Source organism: Ambystoma mexicanum, chromosome 5q (assembly GCF_040938575.1).
Source record: "Ambystoma mexicanum isolate Mex_15411 chromosome 5q, UKY_AmexF1_1, whole genome shotgun sequence".
Classification (NCBI taxonomy): Eukaryota; Metazoa; Chordata; class Amphibia; order Caudata; family Ambystomatidae; genus Ambystoma; species Ambystoma mexicanum.
In genome coordinates this window covers 347448607-347461934 of record NC_090933.1, presented here as the reverse complement: position 1 = coordinate 347461934, position 13328 = coordinate 347448607, and the positions used below count along the sequence as shown (strand labels likewise).

The following is a 13328-nucleotide window of genomic DNA, read 5'->3' as shown; positions in this document are numbered from 1 at the left end:
CTGTCATGTGAGCAATTTTCCAGAGTGATGTGTTCTGAGATTGAACTTTTCAAAAACCACGGACTACAGCATTTTCATATTCTGTGGCAGAAATGTAATATGCAGTATCTTTAGCCCTTATATACTAGAGATGTATAATGCTTGGAGTTGAAAATTAAATTGTTGTCATAGTGCATGTTGATTTGGTTTGTTTTTATAAGCACTAGCATCCATTTGAACCCTCCACTTTTCTGTTTTTAGGGAAGATGTTGGCTTTCGTATTCCAGATGTCCCTTTGAACACTTACTTGGAAGCACATGTAACTAGTACCGTGTCAAATGGTTACTCGGACAATGGCAGCCGTCCATGCCATAGTCCAGACAGCTCTTTTGGAATTTTACCATTGGAACAGATGGAAGGTATTGGTCAAATAGTCTTTTTGATAACATGGAATTTACTGCATTGGTTCATAGGTTATGCAAATGCCTGTGAAAGTAATGTCTGCATCAGGAGCATTAGCACTTCAGCTCCTTTTTTGGGTCTAGCAAGAGCCTTAGCTTTTGGCCACAGCTCTTGTAGGAACATGTAGAGGAGTCCTAATTTCAGCCACCTGCACTGTGGTTGCAATAAGGCACATTATAGCGAAAACTCGGTTATAGCGTCACATTTTGTATGAGTTACTTGTGACGAGTTGTTGCTTTTTAAGAGTTTTTGCTTTCTTTTCTGCTAGGTTCATTGCTTAACACTATGATGCATTATTTTTCTTTTGTTAATATTGCGCTGTTTGATATATTGGTGCGTTTGTTATTCTGACTTGCCATTAATGGTCTGTGGCTGCCAATGTTACTGTTAAAAATGTAAGAAAGGGGCAGCTAATCCAGAACAGTCAGCCGATATGTGAAGCAAAGTGTGTTCCATTGACCCGGTGCGACTTGAAATGTTGGTGCAATCCTGACTGTGTTGGCTTTTGTGTCCGCTCAATGTTTCTGTTCATTGCATGCTTTCCTGGTTTGCGACAACGCTGAGGTAGGGCATTTAATGTAATCTTATACAATTAATATTTCTCCTAGACGTTTGTTTTTGCAGGGTAGTTTAAATTGTTTCTATAGAGTTTTAAATATGTGCTGTGGATGAAGACTGTATCGCATGTCAATTGTAGTATGAGCTGTTTTTTTCAAGACATGTTAAATTTGCATCAAGTATAATTCTATTAAACACAGCCGCACGTGACGAACTAGTTTACCATTGCACTTCTCGTCAAACCACCCCACAGTCCCATATGATTTGTTGCCAGACATGTCAGTGAATCAAGAGTCCATGCTTCCATTTGTAGGTCCTAGAAATTGACCTTACAATCCAACTACTGGAGAGAATAATAGTGCAATACAAAGAAAAGTGCACACATCAGGGCCCTAGAATGTCTCAAACGATCGCTCTGCCTTTTTTTGGGAGTGGGTGCATCTCCCTAAACTGATTGTCTAAATGATTATATGTTCTTGCCCACACCGGTAATAGTACCTCCCTAGTCTTTCGATAAGGACAGTAATTCGGGGTGCAATTTGGAATCAAACGCGTTGCAAAAGTAGATCGAACTAAACCGAAGACATTAAAATGTGTGCTGGAAAAAAATTAACGAATATGGCAAGCTGGCAGGGCTTTAAGATTAATGTCTTACTTCCTTAGTCTTCCCAAGTGAGAGACACGAGGACTACGCTAAATGCCGCGACACTTATGGTATGCGCTTGGAGAAGGAATACATACAACGGATGCCAAGAGACCTCGGCAGATTGTATTATATGAGCCCCACTTGAGGACCCTAAAATCTGATTTGGAAGAAACTAAAGGTCTCATGGCTGGGCCGATTGACAGCCGTCAAGATGAATATATTACTGAGACTTTTATTTCTCTCAACTATGCTCTTGGCGAGGGTGATAGACCGCTTCTCTAAAGGAAATAATCATGAAATGACCACATGTATATTGGATGCATCAAAGCTAGGATCAATGAAAAAAAGCTAGTGTAGCAGTCATTGTTGGCAGTTTAGTGGTAATCAAGCCACAGACCAGTGGCGAGTGTTTGAGTGACAGTGTTTTTTTGGCTCGTACTATAAAATGCACTTGATGTGTGAATTAATAAGCGAAACGGCGATACCTGATGGGATGTTATCTAAAGAAGCGGTAACGATTACGGCACCGAATGCTGAAAACTGTCTAGAGAATAATCCTCTGCCTAGCCTCTTTTCAGGCTGCCGCCTCCTTTACTGCATTTTTAGCTTCGCAAGAGATAGTTGTATCAGATTTACAAGTGTGTCTGTCCCTGATGGCAGGGATAAAAGCAAGTATCTTTTTTTTATTTTTTTTTGTTGATTTGGCTGAAATTAATCATTCTTTCAAAATGATACACACGTTACATGACATTAATCCAAATTTAGATAGAATGTAAACACATGAAATAGAATATAGACAAGCAGCATCCAAGCAACAGCAAACATGCTAACAGTACCTATAATAGGATTAAAATTCTCATACTTGCATACATAGTTTACACATTGTCAGTTATTGTCATCGAAGTTCAGGCTAACAAGAAAATTAATAGCAGCAAGTTCAATTGCCATATTGTTACATCCCAATAGGACCCCCCCCAACACTCAAATTGGGATAAATTCCCCAAATATTCACAATGTCTGGTGAATGTTAGTTCTCGTTTAGATCTTAACGTTGGACATTCTGTGATTAGGTGAACAAGAGTCTCCGGGACTGAGTCAATTTTGCAAAAGCGACATAAGTTTTTATCCGCTGGCGCCAGCCGGCGCCTTACTTTTAAATGACCCGTTATCCACAGGTTAAAGCGAAGACGTAATATGCCGTTACGATATTTAGGTGATGGACATTGTATTAAGTAAGGAGGCAAAACGCCCACTTTTTTCGGGGAAAGTGGACCATATCACCATCACTAGGTTAGACAAAGTTCACAAGTATTGATCCAATCGGTCTGCTGGATCTTTAGTTTCGCTTTATCGGTGGTGGATAGCAATAGATCAATTGTGATGTCTGCCTTTGCAAGAATATAGTAGACTTTGTTCAACCAGGTATTCACAAACACATGTTTAGCTGAAAAGACATAGTTTGAAAGAATTTTTAACAATACATTGTCAGTAGTAGATAGCAAACATTTCCTAAATAAGGAGCACAGGCGCCAGCAAGTATCAGCAAAACGGCGACTCCAAAGATTACGGCGTTCTTTCAAAAAACGACCCCCCCCCTTGCAAGTTATAAAAGTGTGGTAGAGAACCCTATGCTCAGTTCTTGCTAACTGAACCTGCATCGCCGGCAGCACTGGATTGAACTGGCTGGGCGCAGACAAGGAGTTTTGGATGTCCTGGGGGGAAGGGGGATGGAGTCTTCTTTCATTAGCGGTAATGACGCCCTGATTGGGGCATAGCCTGCTGGTTCGCATAAGTTATCATGGGCCTCGCCGGACTGATATAGCTTATAGAATATACTATGGGTATCGGGGGACTGTATCGTGATTGGAAGAAACAATATAATATGACAAAAACAAGGATTCCCCTCCCTTTTCCACGCTTTTGATGATCTAAAGGTATGCTACGTGCTATGGTTGAAAAAATCCACTGCACCTCCGCCAGAAATCTGTTTAATATTTCATAAATTGTATAACAAATGGTTCATATTACAACAAAGAAAATGGGTGCCGTCCGTTTGCGAAATTTCCTGGACGCCCCAAGGCACATTTAAAAACATAACACACTGTGGGGTTAGTATACAAAAGTGACAGTTTCTTTATTTTTATACCACAAAAATCTGGTTCTGGTGAACTCGCAACCTAAAAAACCAACCACACCTTACACCTTTCACGTACTAAGGAGGGTTATTCAGATCACAGTATCTGTATGGGGAAACTCGCTTTAGATGTTACTCAGTTATGTATCTTGTACAGAGAGGTGGCACGTTGTGGGAATAACCAAATCAAAGAAATATGACAATTTACTTGTGTATCTATTTAGTCATACTATAGTAACATCTAGAGCGAGTTTTATCATACAGTGTGATGTGAATAACCCTCTGTAGTACATGAAAGGTGTAACGTGCGGTTGTTTTTTTAGGTTGTGAGTTCACCAGAAGGAGATTGTTTTGATGTGGTATAAAAATAAACATTGTTATGTTGTATACTAACCCCACAGTGTTTTTTATTTTTTATTTTTTTTTTAATCTGTTCTTGAAATTTATCAAAAGGACGGCACCCGTTTTTGTTTTTTTTTTTGTAATATGAACTGGTTTTTGTAAAAAATGTATGAAATTACTGTTTTTTTTTTATAGCAGATTTCTGACCGAAGTGCAAGTGGATTTTTTTTCACCCATAGCATAGCTTAAGGCAGAGGTCTTCAAACTGGGGGTGCCCCCTTAGCCCCTAGGGAGGCGCGGCCACATCCCAGGGGTTGACGCGAGAGCCCAGCATGACATGTAAAAAAAAAGGAAATGGGCAGGGTCGGCTCACATGGTTGGACTGGACCATAAAACTGTCTCGGGCACCAATGAAAGTGGCCCGCAGTTGCAAATGGATATTCATTCCTTTAGTCAAACTGAATAGTACTCAAGTTTTATTTTTGGTTAAAATGTAAGCAAGTTGTGATATTTAAATTCTGCAACAATGGTCAACTAATAGCTGCACAGTGCTGGCCCACATTGGCCAAAAAAGTGGCCCATTTTGACTGGCATTTTGCCTTTTTTGGTACATTGACCTATAAGCCAGTCCGAGCCTGGCGGGCTCATCCATAATGGGCATAAGGGCATACACCCAGTGGCCCCTTCACCCATTATGGAGGAGTTGAAGAGCCAGCCCAGTGAAACACTGAGCACTCGCTCAACTGCTTTTTCCAGCTGAGGGAGTACTCCTGGGCTGGCTGAACTGTCAAAGGGAAATGCTGTTTCCTATTACAGTTCAGTTCCCCAGTCGCACATGCTCACTGAGCCACACAAGGCTGGGGGTGTTTTGCTTCACCAGCCTTGCATAGCTCATTGGAACTGTTGGCTGGGGCACTGCATGTCTGTATGTGCAAGGGAGAGCTCCTGCGCCAGAGCAACTTGGAGCCGGGGCATTTCAGCACCCACGCGTGGGCCTCTGCAGAAGATACGTTTATGTTCATTTATTTTTTATTTCAATATGTGTATGCTTGTGTTATGAGGGAGTGTATGGTGATGGGTGCCCATATGAATTATGGAGTGATTGCTGTGTGAATATCTGTTTGTTTTGGTCCGTTAAGCTGGTTTTGGCAAGTGGGGGTAGAGGGGGGGGTTGAAGGAGGGTTGTACAACAAAGGCATTTTAAAAATGACTGTTGCACAATCCCCCTACCCACCTTTCAAAATCTGCTCTCCTTCTGAGGTGCTGTGGAGCCCAGGGGACAGGGATGGCATTTATTATACTAGATATCTAGCATAGAGGTCCAGTCAAAAATGCCATGCTTTCCCCCCTGGCCCCCCCAGCGCCAATTGCAAACTGTTTGGCTTTTTACCAATTTTTTTTTTTAAAGTATGCTCTAAAATGCAACTTTTTAACCCATTATTTAAAAAAATTCACTGGGGGCAGAGGGGCTCCTGAACTACCCTTGATTGCTTCCAGCTCCCTCGCTGCGCTCAGTCGCTATGGCATTTTTGAGGGAAATATTTATGGCCCTCCACTTAAAAAATTCATCAGCTCCCACTGGTCCTCATACTGTGTTGGGAACAGGGTGGGGGGAGCCCAGGGACTGGTGGGAGCAGGATGGGCAGGAGAACTGGGATAGTGGTGGGAACAGGGTGGGGGGAGCGCCCTGGGTATGTGATGTGATGGGGTGGGGAGAGCCCAGAGTGTCTGATGGGGTGAGGAGAGCCCAGGGACTGGGTAGGAGTGGGATGAGGGAGCCCTGTGACTGTTTTGGGAGCAGGTAGGGGGGGGTCCCGGGACTATACTGGGAGTAGGGTGCGGTGACGTTGTGCAATAGTTCATAGCCATTTGTACATACAGTCCATTTGGCATTTTGGGGTGGGGGGCGGGCTGCCCAATTGGGGTCACAGACCAAAAAAGTTTGAAGACAACTGGCTTACGGTCATCAAAAGCATGGAAAAGGGCGGAGCAGCCTGTATACTTGTTTTTGTCTTGTACTGATATAGCTGCAAAGCACAAGTACATTCGGGGACCTGGATGAGGGTGTGGATTTGCCTTTACATTTTGTTATGACACTCTGAATCGTTATGTTGTGCTTGCATGTGTTTTCAAAACAAACAGTTTAAAAAAAAAAAGGTGGCAGAGAGCGGATTAGATTGTGAGATAGCCGATCCTCTAGATGCTGCCATATCTTGTGCACAGGCAGTGGACATGTCGCTGACTGGTCAACCATCAAGAAAATATCCCATTTCTCATTCCGGATCCTGCGCTAAATGCCATGCCATTTAAAGTATTGCACTCTGCTTCATGGATAGTGGGAGACCTAGATACTGAGGCCAGAGTGAGTGTAGGGCAGCAGGAACAGCCCTTAAACATTGCATAGGGGCAACCAATATTTCTTAACACAGTGCTGTTGAAAAATATTGAAGGAGGAGAAAATCTGCAAGGTGCACTGAATGTACTCTAGGTATCTTTGTTGGTTTTGCCAGAGTTGTACCCTAATTCACCTGTGAAAGTAATTAATGAATCGTCATTATCTTCATGACTACTTCGTTGCTCAGCAGAGCTCTGTGCCGTTCAGCATCTCCACCAACTGACACATTGACATCCATGCTCAACTTTGTTGAAAACCCTTGGGAAAAATGTATGAATAGTTTATACGACAATTAATGACCATGTTACACTGATAACATCTTTGACCTCAAAGTTATTTATCGAGGGGGTTGATAACAGCACTTGCACCTCAGACTAAGGGATCCTCTAGAAGTGACAGTTGTGGCGACAAGGAATGACTAGACTGTCCAAGTGGTGTCATAGTGGATGTTCTAGACTTTTATTCAAAGAAAAAAGTAAACCTATCTGTCCTTAACTCTAATGGGGTTTCCCTTCCTAAACTAAGACTCCGGTGCTCGTCGGGAAGTCGGTGAAAGTCCAAATCAAAAGGTACCGTCCCAGTCAAAAAGTTCCTATGCTATTCCTGTCACCAAAATAAACAAAGTTCTGGTTCTGATCGTGACCTATGAGAATTACTCCCTTCTCCTGAATGCAAAGGACGGCAAGTCTACTCGAAGTGAAACTTGCAAGCTTTTCATAACCGTTCTACAGGATCCTATGGGGGGGGCTAGGAGAATTCCCTTCTCCTAGCTGGTTTCCCAATGTTACTTAGTTTTCAAAAAAAGTGTAGTTCTTTCAATGAGAGTTTAAACAGTCAACTTTCTTTGTATCTTTTAGCTTGCCCCACAAGGACGACGAAGATGTTCCCTGAGTCTCTTCTCGACTCACCAGCACCACGCTCTTCTGGAACTTCCCATGGAATTGTGGTACAGAGTGATTTACTACTGTCTCTTCACCATTTACAGTCTTGAATCTTCCTGGCCCGCTCCTGAACTTTTACTTGTTGCTCTTACCTTCTCCTGGGGAACACTTAACCGGTTCCGCCAGGGGTCTCGGGTCTTCTTCCTCTGCTTCAATTTCTTCTTTGACACTACTACTATGGCCTGCTTCACTCTGCGGCCAGTTAGTGTTGGCGGACTTGCCGCAGTTGTCTGACCGCTCAGTCCACCGACGACAGGTCATGCCACCACCACAGTCACTTGTACTCTCGCCTATGTGGCTCTACTCTAGGCTACAGTAGACAGTCTGGGCACTGTTGTCAGACCGGATGGTCTACCCGCTATAGGTCGTACCACCACCGTTCCGGCTCTCCGGGTTTACTGTGCCAGTTCCCAATCAACTCGCAAGATGCTTCTTGGGCATCCCGCTGTTCATCTCTTAAACATTGGAGACCTGCTTCTCTGCAGTCTCCCGAAACCGAAGCTCGACCTCGAAGTTTCGATGCAGCCTCCTCACTCGCCGGGTTCTCCTTCTGGTTGTAAAACGTCGCTCGGCATACAAGAACTGCACAGGTTGTTGCCGGATGGGTCAAAGAACTCTGTCCTTCTTTGCTGTTCAGTTTAAATAGTGGGGATGGCACCAGCGTAACAAGTCCATTTGACAGCAGCTGATCGAGCCTTCCTACCACTTGATTGTTGCATTCTCAAGCTCTTTTTCATCCTTTTACCTATGACATCAGGATGGTTTGATATTTTACAATAACAGTTTTAGACGTGAGCTAGAAGATTCGGGCATTAACATCAACCTGCAGGGTTGTGGTTTAAAGGGGCTATGTCTCCCAGTCGCATCCTTATACCCAGAAGACTAGTCCCCCCTCTGAGATCCTCCTGCATGTTACCACCCCTAGGGGGACTATTGGTTAGCGGCCTCACCTACCTAGCCTCAAGGAAAGGATCATCAGACAGTGTACACATGCCCAGAGAGGAAGATGCATTGTTTTTTTTATTGTGCAACCAGTGGTTGGTGTTTGGGATGGAATCACCACTGATTAACTCCTTGAATTTGTGAGGCCTGTTAGGATGGTAGACAAATCATTACCACAATGGTTTACTTTGCTACTTTCGCTGATAAGAGCAGCTGAAGACTGAGCCAATGAGCAGGCACACTTGTCAATCTTCTTTCAGTATAAGCAGCCTAAATAGAGAGGGGGAAAAAACGGGCAAGAAAGGGAAATAAAACCTAAGAATCAAAAGGCTCCTAGAAAAGCTCAAAATATGGGATCTCATACGTTTTTAAAGGCCTTTACTACTCCGGGTCCATTAACAAAAGTGTCTGCCTATACGACACCAATTGTGGAACTGCAAGGTAGGGTGGAAAGGCCGATGGGCCAGAGCCAACCACATGAGGTCTGTTCACCCTTGATACTTAACAGCTGCAATGAACTTATCAAACTGTTCGAGAGATGATCATATGATCCGGGAAGGTGATTCAGTGATTCAAGCTCCAAATATTATACAAACAGTTCAGCCGGAAAGACCACACATCACTTGACAAAAATTGGAAATGGAAACGTAGCTGTACTGGAAACAACAACCAATCCAATTGATCATCTAGCCTCCTGGTTCTACACTCTAGAACTAAAAAAATTTAACACAAGGATTTGGGAACCAGGGGAAACCCATAGGAGGGTATAAGGTGCTGCAAATAAATCAAGATTTAGAAGTTTAATTCTAGAATGTAGGCCCATCTAGAAGGATGTAAAGATTTTAAGGAGAGCCAACGTGTTAAACTTGTTTGCAGTTCCTTCCCTACGTACGATCCAGTCAAGAGATATTTGAGGTTGAATTTTGCATTGACAATCCTTTAGACATGGGGTTTCTTTATATCAAGTCTAGGTTGGTCAAAAATAGTTTGGATTACTGTTTTGCTTCTCCTCCCAATGCGATAGGACTAGTCCAACGTAAGTAGGGAAGATACATTGAGCACCCTAAATTCTGTAGAAGCCAGAACCAGGTGCGAGGTAAAACAAACTGTTTTTCAACCACTGCAAGTAATAGGTTCAGTAGCCAACTCGCCAAAGAGGACAATTAGGACTCTTCCACAGGAGCAACCAACTATGGGGTGGTTGAATAATTCGTCATGGCTAGCAAGGGTTTTAGCAAGCGGGTCCAGTAATAAGTAACTGGAAGAAGCAAAGGCGTCAGCAGATAGTAATGTGATCCTAGATAAAGAGGCTCTTCCCATCTTTTTCAGCCTTGGGGGCCCTGATTTGGCATCTTGTGATCTACTGTTTTTGTTTTTTTGACCAGATACTTGGCTCATGCAATCCCCAGTCTTGGATGGCTATACAATCCTTTTGAACCCAGAGTATAAAGGCCCTAAAGTGAGACTTTTGTCGGGTCTTTTACTGGCTGCCAGAAATGGTACTGGGGTAGAACTAAAAGAATCGGAAGTGCCAAATCTACTATTCAAGTCACCAAACTTAGATGGGATTCGTGTTATTTTATAGAAATGAAGACCATAGCTCTGATAAACTCATACTCTAACCCGTTGGGTATTTCTACCACTGCCTTTCTAGATAGCATTGCGGATTTGGTGGATTAACGTTTACTCATCCCCATGATTATATGAATTGTATCGTCTGGGGACCTGAATATTACGTGTGCCACTTTAAATGGGGATTTGCCAACTCAAATAAGGAAGGGGGGTGATTTGAGGAAGAGAGGTTTAACTTGGCTGGAATTAATGGGAACCAGAGTTTTGTGTATGTTAAATGATGCCTTAACAGTGGATATCCCTGCTAGCCCTACCTGGTTTAGAGACGCCAAACAGGCGATGGTTGACTGTTTTCGTATCGGGTAACATTTTTGATCATTTAATAGAGATGAATGTATTGTGAAGCATCTACAGTGATCATAATATTCTTGTCAAGGTGGTCTGTAACATGTCTGATGAGGTCAGAGGGTAATTATGCCCCTACGCTGCAGGTGAATGTGGAAAGAAGTATAACATGGAGGGAGGCAGATGTGCTATAATTAAATGAGTACTTAATGCAGATATTTGATGATTACCGGATGGGTAGTAGAGTTTCCGTCGGAAATTATGCAAAGCTTTTTTTTTGTTAAACTTTTTTTTAATTGATTTTTATACGTAAACAAGTGAAGCATAAACTATCAACAACACCCCTACCCCCAGTTGCCCAAACACCCCCGCATTAGATGTTACTGACACCAAGGCAGATGGATAACATATCATGACGAAGTGGAGCACATTACCCTCTGGCCGGCATTCCGACCCATTATACTGAGCAGACCCATTTACACATCAACGTGGATCTGACAGGTTCAACAAGTTCACAAAAGCAGTAGTGGGGCACTTAATCACAGTTCAAAGGGTCCGGAGACCTGTCCTGATCCCTTAGGAAACACCTAAACAAGTTTGAATAATCCAAGGGTCTGCTACTCAGCGATAGTGTTTGTATATACAGCAATTCCAGTCTCTCAAATCTAGACATGGAGGCAATCCACTCCCCAACAGTCGGAGCTTTTGACTCAACCCCCCTCACCCCCCCACGATTTGGCAATTAACCATCTTGCAACAATCGGAGCCATGCCCAGGAGGCGCTTCTCACTCCTGGTTCCGGATTCTACCAGGGCCAACAGCCACATTGCTGGGGAGTCGGGTAGAGTTGCATCAAGAATAGTAGCCATGGTTGCTTCACCTTAGTCCAGAAAGCCTGCATCGGGGAGCATACCCAGACCACATGCAAAAAATCAGCCTGTGACAAACCACATCGCTTACAGCTGGGGGACCTATCCAGGTAGAACCCACTGAGGCAGGTTGGAGAATAATACTTTTAATGAACAAACTTAAAATGTGTCAGGCGCAGCCTGGCATTCATAGCGATTTGCTTAGTTTGTAAACCCACTATACCCCACTGAGCCTCCGACAATGAGAAGCTTAAACTCTCCTCCCATCTACTTCTGAACTGGTTTCCCGGAAAAGGGGTGTTGGCCTGCACTAACCTATATAACGAAGAGATCACTTTTCTCCTGTCCTGTGAAGAGGTTATGTAGGTCAATACCGGGGAAATCGGCTGGGCTACCAGGAAGGCCGGCCACATACACCGCAGCATTTCCCTGAGCCTATGATGGAGCAAAATTATCGGGGTCCAGGCACCCCTCTCCTTTAGCTCGTCTCAATTAACAAATCTTACCTCCAGCACCAGGTCCCCGAATGTGTGAATACCCAGAGCACTGAATTGCTTAAAGAAAGCTTCCTCCTGGGTAAGAGGAATACCACGGACATTATAAATGGCCATGTCTGGGGAGTACCAGCAATTCAGGCCCAACCTGACCGCCAAACAGTCCAGCGCCTTAAGCGTTATTATCATAGGCTGCACCTCCGTCCTAACACCATGAGCTCGCTCCCCCCCCCCCCTCAATAACCCATTCAAACTATCTGGGTATGTTAAAACCTTCTCCAATCGTGTATGAGGGAGATCCAGGGAAGGGGCCCACCACCAAGCTGCATACTGGGTCTGCGCAACCATATGATAAAGGGGAAGGTCTGGAATATCAAATCCACCTTGCGTGTATGGACGGCATAGTGTATCCAGCGAGATCCTAGGATGGCCACCGGGCCAGATCAATCTGTTCATGCTCCCAATGTGGACTCAATCTCGAGGGAGGCCAGACCGGCACATTGTTAAAGATATATAATAATTTGGGTAAAATCACCATCTTAGCGCAATTCTGGCCACCTGGGAGATCGGAAGGCCCATCCATGAATCCACCTTATCTTCCAAGCCTTCCAGTGTCGACAAATAGTTGTCCTCATACAACTTAATGGGAGAAGTGGACACCCAAACCCCCAAGTAACGGTTCCCCTGAGGGCACCAGGTAAACCTATCCCCAATATCCTCCTGTGATACCCCCGCCGTGAGAGGGAGTATTTCTGACTTGGACCAGTTAATCCGTAATCCCGAAAGGGCTCCGAAATCTCCCCCATAATTGGCATTAGGTTGTCCCTTGGGTGCTTCATGTAAATTCACATGTCATCAGCGTATAACGACACAATAGATGTACACGAATATATACGTATACCCCTATGTGAATGAAATTCACGCAATGCACAAGCCACCGGCTCAATCGCCAAAGCAAAAAGGATGGGTGAAAGGGGGCACCCTGCCTTCCTTCGCAGGAAGGAAATATTGCTGCCGACTGCGTTTGATTAGTGTATACTACTGCCTTAGGGGCTGCATACAACAGTCGAATCCACTGCAAAAAGATATTCCCTTAACTAGCCCGGCGGAGCACCTCGACTGTCGAGTGGCCCTTCCTGTTCGAAGGCCTTCTCTGCATCGAGGGCCGCGACGGCCATGGGGATTTCACGGTTGACATTGTGCATCAGTGAGAATAGCCTCCTCAAATTATTTTGGGTGGACCGACCTGGGATGAACCCAGCCTGATCCGGCAACACCAGGGCGGGCATATTGGGAAGAAGCCTATCGGCCAATATTTTAGCTAGAATGTTATTGTCGGTGTTCATCAGGGATAAAGGTCTGTATGACGAAGTGCGTGGATCCTTACCAGGTTTGAGGAGAACCATGACAAGGGCCGTCCTAGTAGTCTCCGGGAGGGTACCGGCCAGCCTAGCCTGTTCAAACATGTTCCGTAACGGCGTGATAAGTAGTTCGGCATATGCTTTGTACATTTCCCAGTAATGCCGTCAATACCCGGCGCCTTACCGTTCGGGAGGGATTGGATCGCTTTAAGGATCTCTTGGTCAGGGGGAGGAGCATTCAGCAATACGCCTTGCTCTAGGTCCAGCCACCCAAACGCCACTCTATCC

The 13328-nt window shown here is 44.3% G+C and overlaps 1 protein-coding gene across 5 annotated transcripts in view; it reads left to right on the top strand.

The window, feature by feature from the left end:
• Positions 1-13328, top strand: part of CEP192 (centrosomal protein 192) — a 2773731-nt gene that overhangs the window by 197544 nt on the left and 2562859 nt on the right. For all 5 annotated transcript variants that reach the window (XM_069620824.1, XM_069620822.1, XM_069620821.1 and 2 more), the window contains exon 4: positions 241-398. In XM_069620824.1, coding sequence (XP_069476925.1) covers positions 241-398 — 158 coding nt within the window. The remainder of the gene's footprint in view (positions 1-240; positions 399-13328) is intronic.